The 23,222-nt window shown below is 36.1% G+C and overlaps 1 protein-coding gene across 21 annotated transcripts in view; it reads right to left on the reverse strand.

The window, feature by feature from the left end:
• Positions 1-23,222, reverse strand: part of CCDC7 (coiled-coil domain containing 7) — a 463,736-nt gene that overhangs the window by 262,219 nt on the left and 178,295 nt on the right. For 19 of the 21 annotated variants that reach the window (XM_070601703.1, XM_070601701.1, XM_070601699.1 and 16 more), the window contains 2 exons: positions 17,939-18,272; positions 16,990-17,062 (listed from right to left, as the gene is read on the reverse strand). The exons of the other annotated variants lie outside the window; for them this stretch is intronic. In XM_070601703.1, the coding sequence (XP_070457804.1) occupies positions 16,990-17,062; positions 17,939-18,272 (407 nt within the window). The remainder of the gene's footprint in view (positions 1-16,989; positions 17,063-17,938; positions 18,273-23,222) is intronic. 21 annotated transcript variants of the gene reach the window in all.

The raw sequence follows: 23,222 nt of genomic DNA on the forward strand, positions 1-23,222 counted from the left end.
GTCCATTGTCTAAGTTACTGTCCAAGTAAGGTTAGGTTTGAGATGGGTTAAGTTGGGTCGGGTTAGGTTTTATTAAAACACAAGTCTGTCTATATCACGCCTCCATTAAATCTCATTTGCCCGTTGTTTGAATTTACCGCTCTGAGCAAGAAAGCCAGAGATAATAGCTTAAAAAGCCAGAGAGGGTAGAAAGGATTTTATGGCTCAAGGCTAACTAGAACACTCTCTTTTATATAAGGCTGTGAACAAAACTGAAATCAACAGAATGTCAGTGCCAAGAGTCAGATAGAATCTCAGAATAGGAATGAGGTATAAACATAAAACAGTATCTTAGCAACCTAAATTCAGGAGGGAAAGGTGAGAAAGAAAGTACATGTGAATTGAGAGAATTCACAAAACGTTAGATTTATAAGATCTATCAGTCCAACGGTGGTAGTAGACAAATAATGAGAATGTGTAAGGTTTTGGATAACGTCCTCAAAATCTGGGACATGATTTGGGAATCCTAAGAAAAAAATCTGTGAATACATAAGCTTTCCCTGTAGTATGAGGATGAGGTGGCAGTATTTTCAATGGATGGGAATGGAAGCAGTGAGGTGAGGAAGTATTTTATTTCCTTCATGCAACAATCTACATCACATGGACAATATAATTGTAAAAGGGGAAAATGAGAAATAAAGTTCCTCAAAGTAAAGTGACCATATAATTTATTTTCTAAATGTTGATAATCTTTAGAGTAAAAGGGCTGCTATTAATAATTACACTGAGACAACAGCAATAAACCAGCTCTGCCTCAGGAAAACCAGAATGTATGGCTTCCTAATCATAGGAATAGTCCATAATAGGTTGGCGATAGGATTAGATTGAGTAATTCACAAAAACTCCCAATATCATGGTTCAACACAGCTCAGGTTTTTCTGTGATATATGTTATTATTTTAAATATTAAGACAACATAACTCTGCAGACCACGTTTATAATTTTGAAAATGACACAGTGTCTTATTTAAGTTGCACTGCTGAAAGTAGTAACAATGACTATAGACCTCTTTGGCTACATCTAAGCAAGAAAATTTTCTCTCTAGTATATACCATCTCAGACCTCTTTTTTTCCAATCATGTTTTTGACAAATTTAATTGTGTATATTTAAAGTGTGCCATGTGATCATTTGATATACATATATGTTGAAGAATAATTACCAAGATCAGGATAAATAACATGTCCATGACCTCACTTTAACTGTTTTCTTTTTTTTATTTTTGGTGAGAATGCTCAAGATCTATTCTTAACACCTTTCAGTATGCACTATCACATTACTGCCTATATGCACCATCTGTACGTTAGATCGTCAGAACTGAAAAACTGTGCCCTTTGACCTACATCAGCCCATTTTCCCCTTCCCCAAACTCACGGAAATCATTCTGTTCTCTTCTCTGAGGTTGGGTTTTTTTCTGTTGTTGTTGTTGTTGTTTTAGATTCCATGTGTAAATGGTACCATACAGTATTTGTCTTTCTCTTTCTGGGTTATTTCCTTAGCATAATGCTCTCCAGATTCATCCATGTAGTCGTAAATGACAGGATTCCCTTCTTTTGTTATGGCTGAATGATATTTCATTGTATATATATATACACCATATTTTCTTTATCCATTCATCCATAGAAGGACATTTAGGTTATTTCCATATCTTGGCTATTGTGAATAATGCTACAATGAACATAGATGTGCAGTAACATGGGTGTGAGATACTAATTTCAATTTCTTCAGGTGTTTACCCAGAAGTAGGATTGCCAGATCACATTGTAGTTCAATTTTCAATTTTTGAGCAGCTACCATACAGTTTTCTATAATAGCTGTACCATTTGATATTCCCACCAACAGTGTATAAGGGTTCCCTTTTCTCCATATCCTTGCCAACACTTGTCTCTCTTCTTTTTTTTTTTAATTTTTATTTTTCTTTCTTCTCCCCAAAGCCCCCCCAGTACACAGTTGTATATTCTAGTTGGTTCTTCTGGTCGTGCTATGTGGGACATCACCTCAGCATGGCCTGATGAGCAGTGCCATGTCTGCGCCCAGGGTCTGAACCGGCGGAACCCTGGGCAGCCGAAGCAGAGTGAGCAAACTTAACCACTAGGCCACAGGGCTGGCCCCTCTCTCTTCTTTTTGTTTGGTTTTTTGGTTTTTTTTTTTTTTTTTTTTTGAGGAAGATTAGCCCTGAGCCAACTACTGCCAGTCCTCCTCCTTTTTGCTGAGGAAGCCTGGCCCTGAGCTAACATCCGTGCCCATCTTCCCCTACTTTATACGTGGGATGCCTACCACAGCATGGTGTGCCAGGCGGTGCCATGTCCACACCAAGGATCCAAACCGGTGAACCCCGGGCCGCCGAGAAGCAGAACGTGCGAACTTAACCACTGTGCCACCGGGCCGGCCCCTCTTCTTTTTGATCATACACATTGTAACAGTTGTGAGGTGATATCTCATCGTGGTTTACATTTGCATTTCCCTGATGATTAGTGATGTTGAGCACCTTTTCATACACATTTTCGACATTCATATATCTCTTGGGGAAAATGTCTATTCAGGTTCTTTGCCCATTCTTTAATCAGATTACTTTCCTTTTTGCTATTGACTTGTATGGGTTTATGTATTTTGGATATTAACGCTTTATCAGTTACATGGTTTGTGAATATTTTCTCCCATTCTGTAAGTTCCTCATCAATTTATTGTTTCCTTTGCTGTGCAGAAGCACTTTAATTTAATGTAGTCCCATTTGTTTATTTTACTTTTCATTGCATGTGCTTTTGAAGTCTTATCCAAGAAATTATTACCAAGGCTATGACAAGGGTCTTTTCCCTAAATTATTATCTAGGAGTTTTATGGTCAGGCCTCATGTTTAAGTCTTTGATCCACTCTGAGTTAATTTTTATGAGTAGTGAAAGATAGGGTCCAGTTTCATTCTTTTGCATGTGGATATCTAGTTTCACAAACACCATTTATTAAAGAGATTATCCTTTCATCATCATGAGTTCTTGGCACCTTTATCAAAAATTAGTTATCCATATATGCATGGGTTTATGTCTGGCCTCTCCATTCTATTCAACTGGTCTATGCACCTATTTTTATGCCAGTAAGTACCATACTGTTTTGATTACTACAGCTTTGTAACAGAGCTTGAAATTAGGTAGTGTGATGCCTTTTGCTTGTTCTTTCTCAGGATTTCTTTGGCTCTTTGGGGTCTTTTGTGGTTCCATACAAATTTTAGGATAGTTTTTCTATTTCTGTGAAAAATGCCATTGGAATTTTGTTTGGGATTACACTGAATCTGTAGGTCACTTTGGGTAGTATGGACATTTTCACAATATTAATTCTTAAAATCCAAGAACATGAGATATCTTTCCATTTATCTGTGCCTTCTTCAATCCCTTTCATCAATGTCTTAGAGTTTTTAGTGTATAAGTCTTTCACCTCCTTCGTTAAATTTATTCCTGAGTATTTTATTCTTTTTGATGCTATTATAAGTGGGATTGCTTTCTTAATTTCTCTTTCAAATAGTTCCTTGTTACTGTATAGAAATGCAACTGTTCCCTGTATTTTGATTTCATATCTTTCTAACACTAGCAAACTCATTTATTAGTTCTAAAAATTTTTGGTGGAGTCTTTAGGGTTTTCTATATATAAAATCATGTCATCTGTAAACAGAGATAACTTTACTTCCTCATTTCCTACATGGATGCCTTTAAATTCATTTTCTTACTAGTTGCTATGGCTAGGACTTCCAGTACTATATTGAATAGAAATTCAAGTGAGAGTGGGCATTTTTGTCTTATTGCTTATCTTAGAGGAAAGGCTTTTAACTTTTCACCATTGATTATGATGTTAGCTGTGGGCTTGTCATATCTGGCCTTTATTATGCTGAGGAATGTTCCTTCTATACCTAATTTTTTGAGTGTTTTTATCATGAAAGAATGTTTTATTTTGTCAAATGCTTTTTCTGCATCTATTGAGATGATCATATGACTTATGTTTCATTCTATTTATGTAGTGTATCATATTTATTGGTTTGCATATGTTGACCCATCCTTGTGTCCCAGGGATAAAGCCCACTTGATCACGGTGAATGATCCCTTTAATGTCCTGTTGAATGCAATTTGTTAATATTTCTTGAGAAATTTTGCATCTATATTCATCAGGATGCTGGTCTGTATGTTTCTTTCCTTGCAGTGCCCTTGTCTGTCTTTGATATCAGAGTAATGTTGGCCTCCTAAAATGAGTTTAGAGGTCTTCTCTACACTTCAGTTTTTGGCAAGAGGTTGGGAAGGATTTGCGTTGATTTTTCCTTAAATGTTTGGTGGAATTCACTAGTGAAGCCATCTGTTCCTGGGCTTTTCTTACTTGGGGGATTTTTGATTACTGCGTCAATCTCCTTACTCATTACTTGTCTGTTCGGATTTTTATTTCCTTAGGATTCAGTCTAGGAAGGTTGCATGTTTCTTCTTTTTCTAGTTCCTTGAGGTGGAAAGTTGGCTTATTTTATATCTTTCTTTCTTTAATTTTTATTTTTTTCGGATGTACATCGTATTTCGAATTCTGCACACATTACATTACATCATGTTCACCACCCGAACACTAATTATAGTGCATCCCCTCACATGTGACCCTAATCATCCCTTTTGCCCTCTCCCCTGCCCCGCTCCCCAATGGTAACCACCAGTCCAATCTCCAATGCTATGTGGGGGTTTTTTTGTCGTTTTTATCTTCTACTTATGAGTGAGATCATATGGTATTTGACTTTCTCTCTCTGACTTATTTCACTCAGCATAATACCCTCAAGTTCCATCCATTTTGTCACAAATGGCCAGATTTCGTCATTTCTAATGGCTGAGTAGTAGTCCATCGTGTATAAATACCACATCTTCTTTATCCATTCATCCCTTGATGGGCATCTAGGTTGCTTCCAAGTCTTGGCTATTGTGTATAACGCCGCAATGAACATAGGGGTGCAAGTATCTTTATGCCTTTGTGTTTTCGAGTTTTTGGATAAATACCTAGCAGTGGAATAGCTGGATCATATGGTAGATCTATTCTTAATTTTCCGAGGATACTCCAAACTGCTTTCCATAGTGGCTGCACCAGTTTGCACTGCCACCAGCAGTGAACAAGGGTTCCCTTCTCTCCACACCCTCTCCAACATTTGTTGTTTCCTGTCTTGCTAATTATAGCCATTCTGACCGGAGTGAGGTGATACCTCATTGTAGTTTTGATTTGCATTTCCCTGATAGCTAATGATGTTGAGCATCTTTTCATATGCCTGTTGGCCATCTGTATATCTTCTTTGGAGAAATCTGTGTTCAGATCTTTTGCCTATTTTCTAATTGGATTGTTGGTTTTTTTGTTGTTGAACTGTATGAGCTCTTTGTATATTTTGGATATTAACCCCTTATCTGATATGTGGTTTGCAAATGTCTTCTCCCAATTGTTAGGTTGTCTTTTCGTTTTGTTGATGGTTTCCTTTGCTGTGCAGAAACTTTTTAGTTTGATGTAGTCCCATTTGTTCATTTTTTCTTTTGTTTCCCTTTCCCGGTCAGACACGGGACTTGAAAATATGCTACTCAGACCAACGTCATAGAGCGTACTGCCTATGTTTTCTTCTAGAAGTCTCACGGTTTCGGGTCTTACATTCAAGTCTTTAATCCATTTTGAGTTGATTTTTTTGTGCATGGTGTAAGGGAATGGTCTACTTTCATTCTTTTGCATGTGGCTGTCCAGTTTTCCCAACACCATTTATTGAAGAGACTCTCCTTTCTCCATCGTATGCTCTTGCCTCCCTTGTCGAATATTAGCTGTCCATAAACGTGTGGGTTTACTTCTAGGCTCTCAATTTTGTTCCATTGATCTGTGTGTCTGTTTTTGTGCCAGTACCATGCTGTTTTGGTTACTATGGCTTTGTAGTATAATTTGAAATTGGGGAGTGTGATACCTCCGGCTTTGTTCTTTTTTCTCAGGAATCCTTTGGCTATTCAGGGTCTTTTGTTGTTCCATATAAATTTTAGGATTCTTTGTTCTATTTCTGTAAAAAATGTTGTTGGAACTTTGATAGGGATTGCGTTGAATCTATAGATTGCTTTAGGAAATATGGACATTTTAACAAGGTTAATTCTTCCAATCCAAGAGCACGGAATATCTTTCCATTTCTTTGTGTCTTCTTCGATTTCTTTCAACAATATTTTATAGTTTTCGGTGTACAGACCTTTCACCTCTTTTGTTAAGTTTATTCCTAGGTATTTTGTGCTTTTTGTTGCAATTGTAAATGGGATTGTATTCTTAATTTCTCTTTCTGCTACTTCGTTGTTAGTGTATAGAAACACAACCAATTTTTGTACATTGATTTTGTATCCCACAACTTGACTGTATTCCTTTATTATTTCTAAAAGTTTTTTAGTGGACTCTTTAGGGTTTTCTAGATATAAAATCATGTCGTCTGCAAAGAGTGACAGTTTCACTTCTTCTTTTCCAATGTGGATCCCTTTTATTTCTTTTTCTTGCCTGATTGCTCTGGCTAGGACTTCCAATACTATGTTAAGTAACAGTGGTGACAGTGGGCATCTTTGTCTGGTTCCTATTCTTAGAGGGATAGCTTTCAGTTTTTCTCCATTGAGAATGATATTTGCTGTGGGTTTGTCATATATGGCCTTTATTATGTTGAGGTATTTTCCTTCTATACCCATTTTATTTAGAGTTTTTATCATAAATGGATGCTGTATCTTGTCAAATGCTTTCTCTGCATCTATTGAGTGATCATGTGATTTTTATTCTTCATTTTGTTAATGTGGTGTATCACATTGATAGATTTGTGGATGTTGAACCATCCCTGCATTCCTGGAATGAAACCCACTTGATCATAATGTATGATCTTTTTAATGTATTGTTGTATTCGATTTGCTAGTATTTTGTTGAGGATTTCTGCATCTATGTTCATCAGTGATATTGGCCTGTAATTTTCTTTTTTTGTGTTGTCCTTGTCTGGTTTTGGTATTAGGATGTTTGCTTTGTAGAAGGAGTTAGGAGGCCTCCCCTCCTCTTCAATTTTTTGGAAGAGTTTGAGAAGGATGGGTATTAAGTCTTCTTTGAATGTTTGGTAGAATTCACCAGGGAAGCCATCTGGTCCTGGACTTTTATTTCTTTTTTCTTAATATAAGTGTTTATCACTATAAACTTTCCTCTTACAACTGCTCTGCCACATACCATATGTTTTGGTATGTTGTGCTTTCCTTTTCATTTGTCTCAAGATATTAGTTTGGTTTTTCAGGAGTATGTTGTTAATCTCCACATATTTGTGAATTTTCCAGTTTCTTCCTGTAATTGATTTATAACTTCAAAGCACTGTGGCCAGAAAAGATGTCTGATATAATATCAATAATCTTAAATCTATTAAGAATCACTTTGTGGCCAGCCCTGTGGCCGAGTGGTTAAGTTCACACCATCTGCTTTGGTTCCCCATGGTTTCTCCGCTCCACATCCTGGGTGTGGACATGGCACCACTCGTCAGGCCATGTTGAGGCAGTGTCCCACATAGCACAACCAGAGGCACTCACAACTAGAATATGAAAAGCTGTACTGGGGGACTTTGGGGAGAAGAAGAAGAAGAAAAGAAAAAGATTGGCAACAGTTGTTAGCTCAGGCGCCAATATTTAAAACAAAGAATTAGTTCCTTTCCTTAAAAAAAAAAGAATCACGGGGCTGGCCCCGTGGCCGAGTGGTTAAGTTTGCGCACTCCGCTGCAGGCAGCCCAGTGTTTCGTTGGTTCGAATCCTGGGCGCGGACATGGCACTGCTCATCAAACCACGCTGAGGCAGCATCCCACGTGCCACAACTGGAAGGACCCACAACGAAGAATATACAACTATGTACCGGGGGCTTTGGGGAGAAAAAGGAAAAAGTAAAATCTTTAAAAAAAAAAAAAAAGAATCACTTTGTGCGCTAGAATATGATCTATCCTGGAGAATGCTCCATATGCACTTGAGAAAGATGTGTATTTTCCTGCTGTTGGATGGAATGCCCTATATATGTTGGTTAGGTCCATTTGGTCTAATGCATATTTTAAGTTCACTATTTCCTCACTGATTTTCTATCTGGATGATCTATCCTGTTTTTAAGATGGGTATTGAAATCTCCTACTATTATTATATCTTTGCCTACTTCTCCCTTCTTATCTGTTCATATTTGCTTTATATATTTAGTTGTTCCTATGTTAGGTGTATAAGTATTTATAAATATTATACCATCTTGATGAACTGATACCTTTATTACTATATAATAACCTGCTTTGTCTCTTATTACAGTCTTTGACAAAGTCTATTTTATTTGGTTTATTTTTGGTTTCCATTTCCATGGAATATCTTTTTCCATTGCTTCTATTTCAGTCCATTTGTTTCCTGAAAGCTGAAGTGAGTCTCTTGTAGGTAGCACATACTTGAATCGTGTTTTTTTTAATCCATTTGCCATTCATTTAAGAACTCAAATAAATAAAATTAAAAATAACAAGGGAGACATTACAACTGATACCATACAAATGCAAAAGATCATAAGAGAATACTATGAACAATTATATACCCACAAATTGGACAACCTAGAAGAAATGGATACATTCCTAGAAACATACAACCTACCAAGACTGAGTCATGAAGAAACAGAAAATCTAATTAAAAAATTATGAATAAGCATATTAAAATAGTAATCAAAAACTCCCAACACAGAAAAGTCCAGGACCAGATGGCTTAACCAGCGAATTCTATCAAACATTTAAAGGATTAACACCAATCCCTCTCAAACTCTTCCAAAAAATTGAAGAGGAAGGAAAACTTCCCAACTCATTGTATGAGTCCACTATTACCCTGATAGAAACACCAGATATGGACACCACAAGAAAAGAAAACTATAAACCAATTTCCCTGATTAATAGAGATGCAAAAATTGACAATGAAATACTAGCAAACTGAATTTAAGAACTCATTAAAAAGATCAAACACCATGATCAAGTGAGATTTATCCCTTTGATGCAGGGATGGTTTAACATACACAAATCAATAATTGTTATACACCACATTAATAGACTGAAAAATAAAAATCACATGATCATCTCAATAGATGCAGAAAAAGCATTTGACAGAATACAATAACCTGTCATGATGAAAATCCTCAACAGATTGGGTGTAGAAGAAATATAATTCACCATAATAAAGGCCATAGGACAAACTCTCAACTAACATTATATTCAATGGAGAAAAATTAAAAACTTTTCCTCTAAGATCAGGCACAAGACAAGTGTACCCACTGTCACCCCTTTCATTCAACACAGTACTGGAAGTCCTATCTAGAGCAATCAGGCAAGACAAAGAAACAAAAGCCATCCAAATTGGAAAGGAAAAATTAAAATTTTCATTATTTGCAGATGATATAATCTTTTATACTAAAAATCCCAAAGACTCAACTAAAAACTGTGGCATATAATCAATGAATTCAGTAAAGTTTCAGGATATAAAATCAATACATAGAAGGCAATTGCATTTTTATACACTAACAATGAAACATCTGAAAAAGAAATAAAGAAAACTATTCCATTTAAAATGCATCAAAACCAACAAAATATCTAGGAATAAATTTAATCAAGAAAGTGAAAGATCTGTAGAATGAAAACTACAGGACTTTGTTGAAATAAATTGAAGACAACACAAACAAATGGAAGAACATCCTATGTTCATGGATTGGAAGAATTAATATTGTTAAATGTCCATGCTATCCAAAGCCATCTATAGAGTAAACACAATCTTTATCAAAATTCCACTGGCATTTTTCACAGAAACAGAAAAAGCAATCCTATAATTTGTATTAAAAGACTTTTATATACAAAAGATCCCAAAGCCAAAGCAATCATGAGAAAGAAGAAACCAGAATCATCACACTTCCCTGATTTCAAGCTATACTACAAAGCTTTATAGTAAATAAAACAGTATGGTACTGGCATAAAAATAGACAACTGGAATAGAGAACCTAGAATTAAACACCCACATATACAATCAACAAATATTTGTAAAGGAGCCAAGAACATCCAATGGAGGAAGGATCAGCTCTTCAACAAATGGTGGTGGGAAAACTGGATAACCACATGCAGAAAAATGAAATTGGATCTCATCTTATACCTATCACAAAAATTAACTCAAAATGGATCAAAGACTTAAACATAAGACCTGATACCTTAAAATTCCTATAAGAAAACATAGAGAAGAAGTTCCTCCACATTGGTCTTGGCAACGGTTTTTTGGATATGATGCCAAAAGCACAAAAAGCAAAAGAAAAAAAATCAACAAGTGGGACTACATCAAACTTAAAAGATTTTGCACTGCAAAAGAAACAAGAGTGACATCATCAAGATGGCAACATAGGCCATTACTGACCTCACTCCCCCTCACAAGAAGAACAACTAACTACTAGTCACAGGAAAGACACAACTGAAAAAATCTTAGAATGAGAGAGCTGAGACTGAAGCATCCCCTGTACCACAGACACCAAGACATATCACCTTAGAAGGGTGTAAGTAGAGGCTACACCCTGACTGCATTATCCCTCCTCCAGGCCAGCACAGCACCATGCCAAGACATCTCCCAGGAGCCCATGGTTCTTCCAGTGGGAAAGGGGTGCTCAGGGTGGACATCCAGCTCCTTCAGCATTGTGAGTCGCTTACTGGGAGTCCTCACTCCACCGGGATTCCAGGGGAATCTACAAGGCTTGACCACTGCAAATCTGATTGTGATAAAGAAGAGGGGGTGGGTGCTTGCAACAACCAGCACTTGAATCTTGGCAAGCCAGTTTCTTAAGTGCAGTGCCCAAGTAGTAGCCCCAACCAGCAGTTTTGCTAATCTGCAAAGCCAAGATGGCTGCACAATCTGACAAGGGAACTTGGCAGGTGTAGGTCTGCCTGATTTGGGACCTCAAACAAGCAGTTTTGCCTGCCCAGGAGTCTGGTCTGTCCAGCTCATACCACCCCAACACCGCCCCTGCAGGCAGAGGAGATGAGTCACAGCCCCACCCACTGCTGCGTGAACTCCTAGCCCTGCCCAACCAGATAGCCTTGCCAGAACACCTGGAAGCTGGGTAGCCCAGAAAAGCTTGAGTAGAGAGTCCAGTAGGAAGAGCTGAGCATCCAAAGAGCAAAGCCAGTGGCACCATTAGGCTAGGGAACTTGGGACACAGGTTAGCTTGGGTCAAGAACACAAGGAGCCTTGCTAGACTTGGAGCCAACTATCCTGCTCTGACCAGACTGGGAAGTTAATTCATAGCCCTGCTCACTGTTGAGTGTAGCTTCCAGCCCCTCCCAACCAAAAGCCTAATTGGGAACACCTCAAAGCTGCACAGCCAAGAAACACTCAAGTGAAGAGTCCAGCAAGCAGAGCCAATAGTTTGCAGAGAAAAGCCAGTGATTTTATTCAGCCAGGGAACTTGGGGTGTGGGTCAGCATCAGTCAAGACCACACACAGAGCCTTTCCAGCCCTGGAGCTTGTTTCCCCGCTGCACACGTGCAGGGAAACTAATTCACAGCACTGCTATCACTGATTACAGCCTTCAGCCTGACCAGCCAGGGAATCTAACCAGATCACATGGGAAGCTATGTAGCCCATCCAACAGCCATGCATACCGTGGCACTTGAACAGAGAGCACTGCCCGCGGTTTTCCCCAGTTGCAGAGCAAAACAGATGGCCCCGTCCGGCCAGGGAATTCACTGTGCAGTCTTGCCTGATTTGGGTCCCCAAACATAAGGGAGTAATGGAAGAAATGAGGGAAAAATGACTCAAGATATACAGAAAACAAATACAAACATGACAAGTATTCTTCCCTTAGTAGTAATTACTTTAAATGTAAATGAATTAAATTGTCCAATCAAAAGACAGAAAAGGTTAAAAAAATACAATCTACCTATATGCTGTGTACAAAAGACTCATTTTAATTGAAAAGACATAAATAAATTGAAAGTGAAGGGATGAGAAAAGATATTCTATGTAAACAGTAAGCAAAAAGTGTGATGGTTAATTTTATGTGTCAGCTTGACTTGGCTAACGGATACCCAGATAACTGGTAAAACATTCTAGGTGGGTCTGTGAGGGTGTCTCCAGAAGAGATTAGCATTTGAATAAGTAGACTGAGTAAAAAATGTCACTCATCAATGTGAGTGGGCATCCTCCATCCACTGAGAGCCTGAACAGAATAAAAAGACAGAGGGAGGGTGAATTTTCTCTCTCTGCTTGAACTGAGACATCCACCTTTTCCTCCTCTTGGCATTGGCACTCCTGGTTGTAGGGAGTTCAGACTCAGACTAAAACTTATACCATCAGCCCCCCAATTCTCAGGCCTTTGGACTCAGACTGAATTATACCACTGGCTTTCCTGCTTCTCCAGCTTGCAGATGGCAAGTCATGGGAATTCTCAGCCTCCATAACTGCATGAGTCAATTCTTACAATGACTCTCCTCTTTATATCTATCTCTATCTATCTATCTATAAATAAATATATCCTATTTGCTCCGTTTTATCTCAAGAATCCTAATACAGGTGGCTTTACTAATATCAAACAAGACGGACTTTAAGTCAAAAACTATTGCAAGAGACAAAAAGTGACATTATATACTGATAAAAGAGTCACTCATCAAGAATATATAACAACTATAAACATATGCACACAAAAGAAACAGAACCCCTAGTGGGTTCTGTTGGACCTCTAGTGCATGTGGAACATACTCCCAGATAGACTATATATTAGGCCACAAAACAAGTCTTAATGGAAGCAAACTAGAAATTAATATCAGAAGGAAAACTGAAAAATCCACAAGTATGTGGAATTTAAACAACACCCTCTTAAATAGTCAAAAAGTCAAACAAAAAATCACAAGGGAAATTAGAAAACATCTTGACAAATGAAAATGCAACATACTAAAACTTATGAGGTACCATAAAATCAATGCTAAAAGGAAAATCTATAGCTGTCAACACTTACATTAAAAAAGAAGAAAAATCTGAAATCAACAACTTAACTTTACGCTGTAAGGAACTAGAAAAAGAAGAACAAACTAAACCCAAATCTAGCAGAAGGAAGAAAATAATAAAGATTAGAGATAAATGAAATAGAGACTAGAAAAACAGTAGAGAAAATCAATGAAACCAAGAGTAGGCTCTTTTAAAATATAAAATTGACAATCATTTAGCTAGATTAGCTAAGAAAAAAAGAGAAAACTCAAATAACTAAAAGAGGAAATGAAAGATGGAACATTACTGTTGATTTTGCAAAATAAAAAGGATTGTAAGAGAATACTATGAATAACTGTACACCAAAATATTGGATAACCCAGATGAAATAGACAAAATCCTAGAAATGCAAACCTACCATTATGAAGACAGAGAAAATCTGAACAGACTTATACCTAGTAAGGAGATTGAATCAGTAATCAAAAAACTCCTAACAAAGGAAAGTCCAGGACCAGACCGCTTCACTGGTAAATTCCACCAAAGATTTAAAAAAGAACTAATGCCAATTCTTCTCAAATTCTTCCAAAAGATAAAATAGTAGGAAAAACTTCCTAAGGCCAACATTATCTTGATATCAAAGCCAGATAAAGATATTATAAAAAATGAAAATTACAGACCAATATCCCTTATGAATATAGATGCAAGAATCTTCAAAATACTAGAAAATCAAATCCAACAACATATCAAATGGATTATATACCAAGACCAGATGAGATTTATCCTAGGAATTCAAATGTGCTTCAACGTAAGAAAATCAATGTAATATGCTACATTAATAGAGCAAAAATGAAAAGCTACATAACCATCTCAATTGGTACAGAAAACACATTTGACAAAATCTGACACCCTTTCATGAGGAAAAAAAAACTTGGGGCCGGCCCGGAGGCATAGTGGTTAAGTTCATGTTCTTCACTTTGGCTGCCCAGGGTTCGTGGGTTCAGATCCCAGGTGTGGACCTACACACCGCTCATCAGGCCTTGCTGTGGTGGCATCTCACATGTAAAATGGGGGAAGATTGGCACAGATGTTAGCTCAGGGCTAATCTTCCTCATCAAACAAAGAAAAGAAAAGAAAGAAAAAGCTCTCAGAACACTAGGAACAGAAGGGAACTTGTTCAACATGATAAATGGCATTTGTGGACCCACAGCTAACATCTCATTCAATGGTGAAAGAGTGAAAGCTTTCCCCAAATTTCAGGAACAAGACAAAGATGCCCACTTTTACCACTCCTATTCAACACTGTACCAGAGAAATTAGAAAATAAAAAGAAATAAAAGGTATCCAATTTGGAAAGGAAGAAGTAAAGTATCTCTATTCACAGATGACATGATCCTGTATACTACAGAAAATCCCAAAGATCTCACACAGAAATATTAAAGTTAATAAATTCAGTAAAGTTTCAGGATACAAGATCAGCATGAAAAATTAGTTGCATTCCTAAACACCAGCAATGGGTAATTTGAAAATGAAATTAAGAAAAATTTCTACTTACAACAGCATCAGAAAGAATAAAATACTTAAGAATAATATTGACCAAGGAGTTACAATAATTGTACACTGGAAACTATCAAACATTGTTAAAATAAACTAAATAAGGCCTAAATAAATGGAAAGGCATCCTGGGTTCAGAGACTGGAAGACTTATTATTGTTAAGATGGCAATACTTCTCAAGGCAATCTACAGATTCAGTGCATTCTCTATCAAAATCCCAAAGGCCTATTTGCAAAAATGGAAAAAGTTGATCCTAAAATTCATATGTAATTGCAAGGGGTCTCAAATAGCAAAGAAATATTGAAAAGAACAAAGTTTGAGATCTCATACTTCCCCATTTCAAAACTTTCTACAAAGTTACAGTAAATCCCAACAGTGTCATATTGACATATGCATAGACATATATACCAATGGAATACAACTGAGAGCAAAGAAATAAACCCATACATATGGTCAACTGATTTTTGACCAATACAATGCAGTGGGAAAAGAAGAGGCTCTTCAACAAATGGTGTGAGGATAACTCACTTTCCACAAGCAAAAGAATGAAGTTATAGCCCTACCTCACACCACATACAAAAATTAACTCAAAGCAGATCAATCACCTAAATATAAGAGCTAAAACCATAAAGCTCTTAAAAGGAAACATAAGGGTAAATCTCTGTTACCTTGGATTTGGCAATGGATTCTCAGATATAACACCAAAAGCACAAGTAACAAAAGAAGAAATAAATAAATTGGGCTTCATAAAATTAAAAACCTTATGCATCAAAGGACATTATCAAGAAAGTGAAAATACAACCTATAGAATGAGAGAAAATATTTTTAAACCATTTATCTGATAAAGCTGTAATATCAAGAATATCCAGAATAGCCTCTACAACTCAGCAATAAAAGGACAAACATCCCAATTAAAAAATGGGTAAAGGAATTGAATATATATTTTTTCAAAAAGAAGATATACAGATGACCAATAAGTACACAAAATGATGCTTAACATCTTTAGCAAATAGGGAAATGCAAATCTAAATTACAAGGCACTATAGTTCATACCTACTAGAATGACCATAATTTTTTAAAAAATGAAAACAGGTGTTGGCAAGGATGTGTAACCTTGTACATTGCTGGTAGGAATATAAAATGATGCAGCCAACTGTGGAAAACAGTTGGGCAGTTCCTGAAAAAAGATAAACTTAGAATTATCATATGATCCAGCAATTACACTCCTGCCCAAAACAACTGACAACAGGTATTTAAACAGACATGATATGATTTAAACAGATATGAACACCATGTTCATTGTAGCATTATTTACAACAGCCAAAAGGTGGAAACAACCCAAATGTCCTTTAGCAGACGAATGGATAAACAAAATGTGGTATACACATGTAATGAAATATTATCCAGCCATTAAAAGGAATGAAATTCTGATACATGCTACAATGTGGATGAACTTTGAAAACACTATGCTAAGTGAAATAAGCCAGACATAAAAGGATAAATATTGTATGATTTCATATCTATGAAATACAATAGGCAAATTCATAGAGACAGAAAGTAAATTAGAGGTTACCAGTGGCTGGATGAAGGCAGAAATGGGAGTCATTTGTTTAATGAGTTTCTTTTGGGGATGATGAAATGTTGTAGAAATAGATGTACAACATTGTGAATGTAATGAACGCCACTGAATTGTACACTTAAAGGTTATTAAAATGGCAAATTTTATGTTATATATATATTTTACCACAATAAAAAATTTTTTTAGTCAGTTGATTAAATTCAGCTCAAGTGCTCGTTAAAAATTCATAATAAAGTTTGAACAACAGAAAATGTCCTGGCCTTAATAAGGAATATCTATCTCAGACAACCAATCATCATAGGTGAAACAGTTTGTGCACTCTCCTTTCAAAGCACAATAGAAGAGTGATGCTCCTGCACTCTATATCACAACCATTTAATTTTATTTTGAAAGTTCAGCCCAATGCAATAAGATACGGTTGGTTATAAAAGCTATCTACATTGGAAATGAAGAACAAATTCATCATCATTTTAAAACATACATCAAACACCTAAAGAATCTAGCTAAAATATTATTTATATCACAAAACATATTTTTTCCTGACATATCTTGATGAATTTTTGGTATAATATTATGCTAAGAATTCATAACGCCAAACACTGTTACTTGGTCAAGGCAAAGCTATCACTTCCCTTTTTACACAGATCTTAGTTGAAATAGACTCCCTACGTAATATAATATTAACTCACCAAATTAATTTTTACATATTGGTCAATATATTTCTATATTATCTGATGACTGTCTAAGGAATTATTTCTATAATAATGTTCTCTCTTCAGTTATTTATAATTACACCACAGGAACACACAATCATTTACATTTTTATTTTACGAAACAGAAAACATTTTTACCTTGAAATTCTGTTGCTTCTTGGGAAGTTTGCTTTTCAATATTACTTTGTAATTTCTCTTCTAAAACATCAGCCTTAATAACAAAATTATAATAAGTAATTACAAACTATATATCATGGAACTCTACCTTCTTTTAGGGAGAGAACAATTTTTTATTCATATCTACAATGTCATTGCAGAAACATTTTACTTTTCATTATTTCCTGCGTTTATAAAAAAAATCAGAACAATTAATGGATTTGAGAGGCATTTGGTAACACTTAATAGTGTGGAGGGAACTCAAGGAATATTGTAATTCTCCCTCACAAATAATTCCAAATAAATCATGTTAAGAATTATTCATTATGATTCTAGTTTAGATTTATATTTTAGTCTGATTCAATCTCTAGACAAATTCAAATGGCTTACAAAATCACTTTTATAAGGCTACTTTAACAACTTCTATATATTGTGAATATATGTCAACTATGTAGCCTTTTTATCATTTCCCTTTTTCCTAGCATTTTTGCCCTAAGAATTTCCTAATTAAATACCATTTTAACAAAAGCAATTCTGATAATTTTCAAGATCTTGTTTAAACAAAATTATTTCAAAATGGCTATGCTTTCATAAGTACCTTATTGTATAAAAATATTTTTTGTAGATGAACATGAAATGAAAATTTCCCTGTCTCAGTTGGAATTGTGTATCTTTTAATTTATCATTAAAACTCTAATCTAAGCCACAGCTTCTTTGTCGATATAGATGAAAATTTTTTTATGTTAAAATATTACTTTGATTCCCAAATACTACTTTAAACATCCTAAATAAAAACAGGTATTAAAATGCAAACTTTTTACTCCCTTTAAATAAGACAATGTTGATGAATTTTTAATTAAAATTATTCAAAATATTGAAGGAGTCTAGCAATTTAAAGTAAATAGCTTTATGTTATTGTTCTATATATTACCTTTGAGATATCACTACCCATTGGCTTTCTTTTAATAACAACAGTGGGTGAAATAAACGGTGCTGTCACTGTTTCACTCCCTTGAAGCAATGTTCTGGCAGAAGGTGAATTTTGAATTTCTTTGATTGATGTTCTGGAAGGCAGTGAATCTTGAGTTTCGCTGCTTGATAATACTCTTGCAAATGATTTATCATGGGTCTTTGATGAAAGTATATGGGATGGGTCTTCATCAGCAAAAACTTCATTGGCATTCTTTGAAAAAGCTGATCCATCTTGAGATTTGAGGATCTGTGAAAGATCTGAAATAGCAGGGCTAGCCCTTTTCTTCTCTGAGCTTTAGAATTACAAAATATCTGGTATTAGATTATGTGAAGAACATTTTTTATTTGTAACTGAAGAATGATTTTCATAATCTACAAGAATATTAAATAAACAATTATAATTATTCATTAATTAATGGTGACACAAATATGAAATTGATGCTACATAACAAGTTGAAGATAATATACACAGAATTAAGTAACATTTGAAATACTTAACATAAGAGTTATTCAAGGTCATAACCAGCCACAGAACAAGAAAGTCTTCTCGGCCAAAGTAGAGCGCAAGATGGTTTGGAGGTTGCCCTTTAGTCACATTTATCCCAAAGTTATTTTTTCACAATTTCATTTCAGAATGAAAATTAAAATCTCTTTATAGACGTTTTGACATTAAAAATCACTGTCTTCCACTAGAATCAATTCCCAAGCTCTGAGTTACTTTTCCTCAGGGTAAGAGGTATTTATTCTCCACCAATTGGCAAAGGGTCAGCTTTCAGGGTTCCAGAACTGAGGTAATCATATGTCACGGTTGCCTGCATAGTCTCAGTTTATGCTTGTTGTCCTAGCATTCCAGTTTAGACAATCTAATGGTCAAACTACCCATCTTCTGTAGAATTTAACAAAGCTCTCCTAGGCCTATCAAATGCAACAGAGTTTGATGGTTCTTCATTTTAAACAACTATTACTCAAGTTAATATAATTTGCCCAAGGCTCATTGCAAAGTATATAAAATAATTTGAATTTTTGTCTCACAGATGCAAAATTTTAAAATGTAACCATTGCCACCAATCCTGCATTTGTTAGTTTAGGATGAATTTCAAACACCAGACTTTGGACTATTAAAAAAATGGGGATGGGAGGGAGGTCAATTCTGAGAATAAAAGTGTAAGATAGTTGATGGCTAAAAAGACATGTAACTGGGGCTGACCTGGTGGCTTAGTGGTTGTTTGCATGCTCTGCTTTGGCAGCCTGGCATACGTGGGTTCTGAGCCTGGGCACAGACCTACACACCACTCATCAAACCATGCTGTGGAGGCATCCCACATATAAAATAGAGGAGGACTGGCACAGAGCTGGATTGGCACAGATGTTAGCTCAGGGACAATCTTCCTCAAGCGAAAATAGGAAGATTGGCAACAGATGTTAGATCAGGGTCATTCTTCCTCACCAAAAAAAAAAAAAGACATAACTTATGACAAAAAACTTTTGTAGTGGCCTTATAAAATGGGTTCCAATATTAAAGAGAATAGGTGCCTGTGAATTAATAGCCTGTGCTAAATTAAGAATGGCATCTCATCCTCAAACATGATTTAATAGTTTTCTTAGGTATTTGAATTTAAGATGACTAGTTACGAAATAGTCTAACACTCTTCTGGAGACCATTTTTGAAGACATATCCTAGAGGATTGTTGTCATTAGGCCATTGAAGCATAAAAATAGGTTAAGCGCATGATATAAATTGATGGTTTTTTACAATCATACCTACAACCACACACAAATCATCACTCCTGCCGCTAATATTACCACAGAGCTACAAGTAGAAAGCAAAATACTTCTAAAGATTTTGAAATGTTTATTAGGGGATATCATTAACCACTTGATTCTACACAGGCAAATGATCCTAAATTATAACAATAGAGAAAATGTGTGGCAATCTCAAGAACAGTTCCTTAAATACTAATACAAAGTTAATTTGTAACCATACTCCCACACTCAAGCAATCCCACTTCTATTATCTCCCACAATCATAAATGACCATTGTATAACACGGTGATACTTCTGCTGAGGGGGGATAATAAAGAAAAATATTCGAAAGGTATGCAAGCAGTACTGTATTCAAGCTCACCTTAGCCAAAGTGATATCTCTAAGAAGTGGGATAGTATACTTCCAAGCCCTGCTGTTTGTTTGGATGATAAAAGAAAAGAAGAACATGAGGAGGAGGGTTAGAAGGAGGAGGGAGAAAGACGATGGAAAGGCTATGGAAGGCATCCTAAATTCACACAGAAAATAACAATAAAGCAAATGGCTTGCCCTATTCCCATTCTTTGGTAAATGATGAACAACCTAAACATATTTATGTCTTGCTAAATTCGTTGTCCATGTTAGATTCTTTCTAGCCACCCCTCCATGTTAAAACGCTACAACATAGTATATAGTATAATTATGAGTGTGTATTTTAACAGCTTTGATATAAGCATGCTGACAGCATTCCAATGACAGTCTTCAACAGCACTGAAGTGGTATAAAGAATAAATCTTCTTCTGTTTGCAAATAGACGTACAAGACCATAATCTGTTACACATATCACCACAGACACCTCATAATCCCTCTTTAATACACTGTCACTCAGGCAAAACGGAAGATTGCTTTTGGATTACTGTCCAACCTGTCCTGTTGTTTTTCTGTTCCAAGATCTTCTTTTGCAGGAGCTTTCCTTATGAACTCCATCCATTTTCTAAACTCTCAACACAATGCCTAATCCATTCCCCTTCCCCCTTAGGAAAAAAAAAAAGTCTCTTGCAAGTATTGATGTACATACTGAAATTTTAATTATCAATGAAAATATAGAGGAGAATGGATTTGATATTCTTATCTACAATAATATAATATAATACAATACAATACAATATCTACAATAATATAAGATGTGGAATGCATTTATATATACAAGAAAACAAAAAGGTCTAAAATTCAAAGTGTGCAATATAGTACAATCTAAAATGATTCTAAAAATTAATTTTACAGAAAATTTTCAATATAGATAATGCAAAAATAAAAGCAAAAACCTATCATAAATATTTTGATAGTTTTGAAAACTATAATTATCACTGGTCAAATTCTTCATACTGACCAGTTTTAGGCTCCTCAATTAAAAAGAAACTCAAAAAATTTGAAAAGTTTCAGTAAAAAACAAGATGATTAAGAGCCTGGAAAAATGAGAGCTGGCCCCAGTGGCTTAGTGGTTAAGTTTCGCATGCTCCACTTCAGTAGCCCAAGTTCAGTTCCTGGGCGCAGACCTATACCACTCTCTGCCAGAGGCCATGCTGTGGTTGTAGCCCACATACAAAAAGAAGAATGTTGGCAATGGATGTTCGGGGCAAATCTTCCTCAGGAAAAAAAAAACAAAAGACCCTGAACAAATGAAATGTTAAAATATTTGGAATTATTTCAGCTAGTAAAAATAAGGCTAGTGGACTACTTAGAAATAGTTTTTAAATGTGTAAATAAATCTTACACTGACAACATTGACTAGTTACAAATAACAGCTATTGTTATTACTGAAATAATTAGAAATAGGATTTAAACTATATGGAAATTATATGGAACAAAAGGAAAACTATTCTAACAGTAGAAAAACAAAATTATTGGTTAATGAGGATGATAAACATGTTTTCTCCTGAATGGCCTCAGTGGATATCATTTCCCTGCTCTGTAGCTAGGCAGAGACTTTCAAACAAAATCTTTCACTGATACCTGAAATACTGGAAAGCAAACTCCCTCCACATGCTCTTTTTCCAATACATCTATTTTCCCCTCATCAGGGAGTTTCATAGTTCCAGAATAACTATTTTTCCTGCACCCCTCCCCACTGCTCTATAGATATACAAACTAGTATATGACAGGCTCCTTCCCCTAGAGCACTTTCCATCATCTATTGAGCTGTCTCTAGCCCAAACGTTCACTGTGCAAGATGAGAGCTTGGAATATTACATGTGTTCTGCTGCTACTCTGCCTATAAGTTTTTCTCAGAAAATATTGCCATTTGTAACTAGTTGTATGTGACTCGTACAGATACCATAGCTTTTGAAAACAGAAATAGTTTGATTGGGCCACCACTGAGGTGGTAAATAAACCCACTGGAAGCTTTACACCAGAAAAACTACTGAGTTGGAATGGCCAATATCTCAGTGGCCATATTGTTTATAGTCACAAAAGCTGAGAGGGCAAATTACTTGGCCAAACTAGAATGGCTAGAGACCAGGTGGCTCAGAGATATGGGATAAAATAATCTCCACGTGGGGGGATAGCTACATAGCCCATAGACCACTGAAGACGAGAAATGGGAAGGTTTCTTAGAAATCCTAGAATAGTAGATTTGCTATAAAAGAAAAATCCAGAGCAATAAGGTTGTAAGTAGGTGGCTACAGCACTCTACTTAAAGGAAGGAGAAAGAGGCCAGGCTCAGAAAAGCCTAGAAAAATTGGCATAAGTATGACTAAAAGTTAACAGGTCGATACTAAAGCCTGAAAGAGATTTAAAAAATCGCCTGACTGTGCAGCTCTATGGTTGGCCTCTCTTGCAACAGAAGGGAGGAAAACTATTGGGCTGATACAAAATTTGGAATGATCTGAACAGAGTTACACAGATAGCACAAAAAGAGACAAAGGCTTGAGCTAGAGCCTTGTCCTCTTCAGCTTTCCAGGGGGTGAGATCTCAAGCATTTCTAAACTTACTATACACTGACTCCTACATGGTATGGGGAAAGGAGTTAACACAGCAGGGCTTAGACTTCTATCCTTGGAAAGCCCTGCTTACAAGGTTGGCCCTTGGCTGGTATCTTGGAAATTGACAGGGTTCCCACAATTCCCAGAACTAAGGATGGCTCTCTGTGCCCACTGTACAAACAATGTGGTTTATGCTGAACAACTGCTTTCCTTCTGGGAGTGTGGATTTTTGGTACATGATAGGCACAGTGTGTCTATACAACCAGCCACCAGTAAAAACCTGAGTCTCTAATGAGTTTCCCTGGTAGACAACATGTCACATGTGTTGTCACAATTCACTGCTGGAGTAATTAAGCATATTCTGTTTGACTCCACTGAGAGAGGACTCTTGGATGCTTGTACCTGGTTTCTTCCAAACTTTGCCTCATGTGCCTTTTCCTTTTACTGATTTTTGTTTTTATCATTTTGCTATAATATCATGATAATGATTATGCGTTGAGTCCTGTGAGTCCTCCTAG

This window comes from Equus przewalskii, chromosome 30 (assembly GCF_037783145.1).
Source record: "Equus przewalskii isolate Varuska chromosome 30, EquPr2, whole genome shotgun sequence".
Taxonomy (NCBI): Eukaryota; Metazoa; Chordata; class Mammalia; order Perissodactyla; family Equidae; genus Equus; species Equus przewalskii.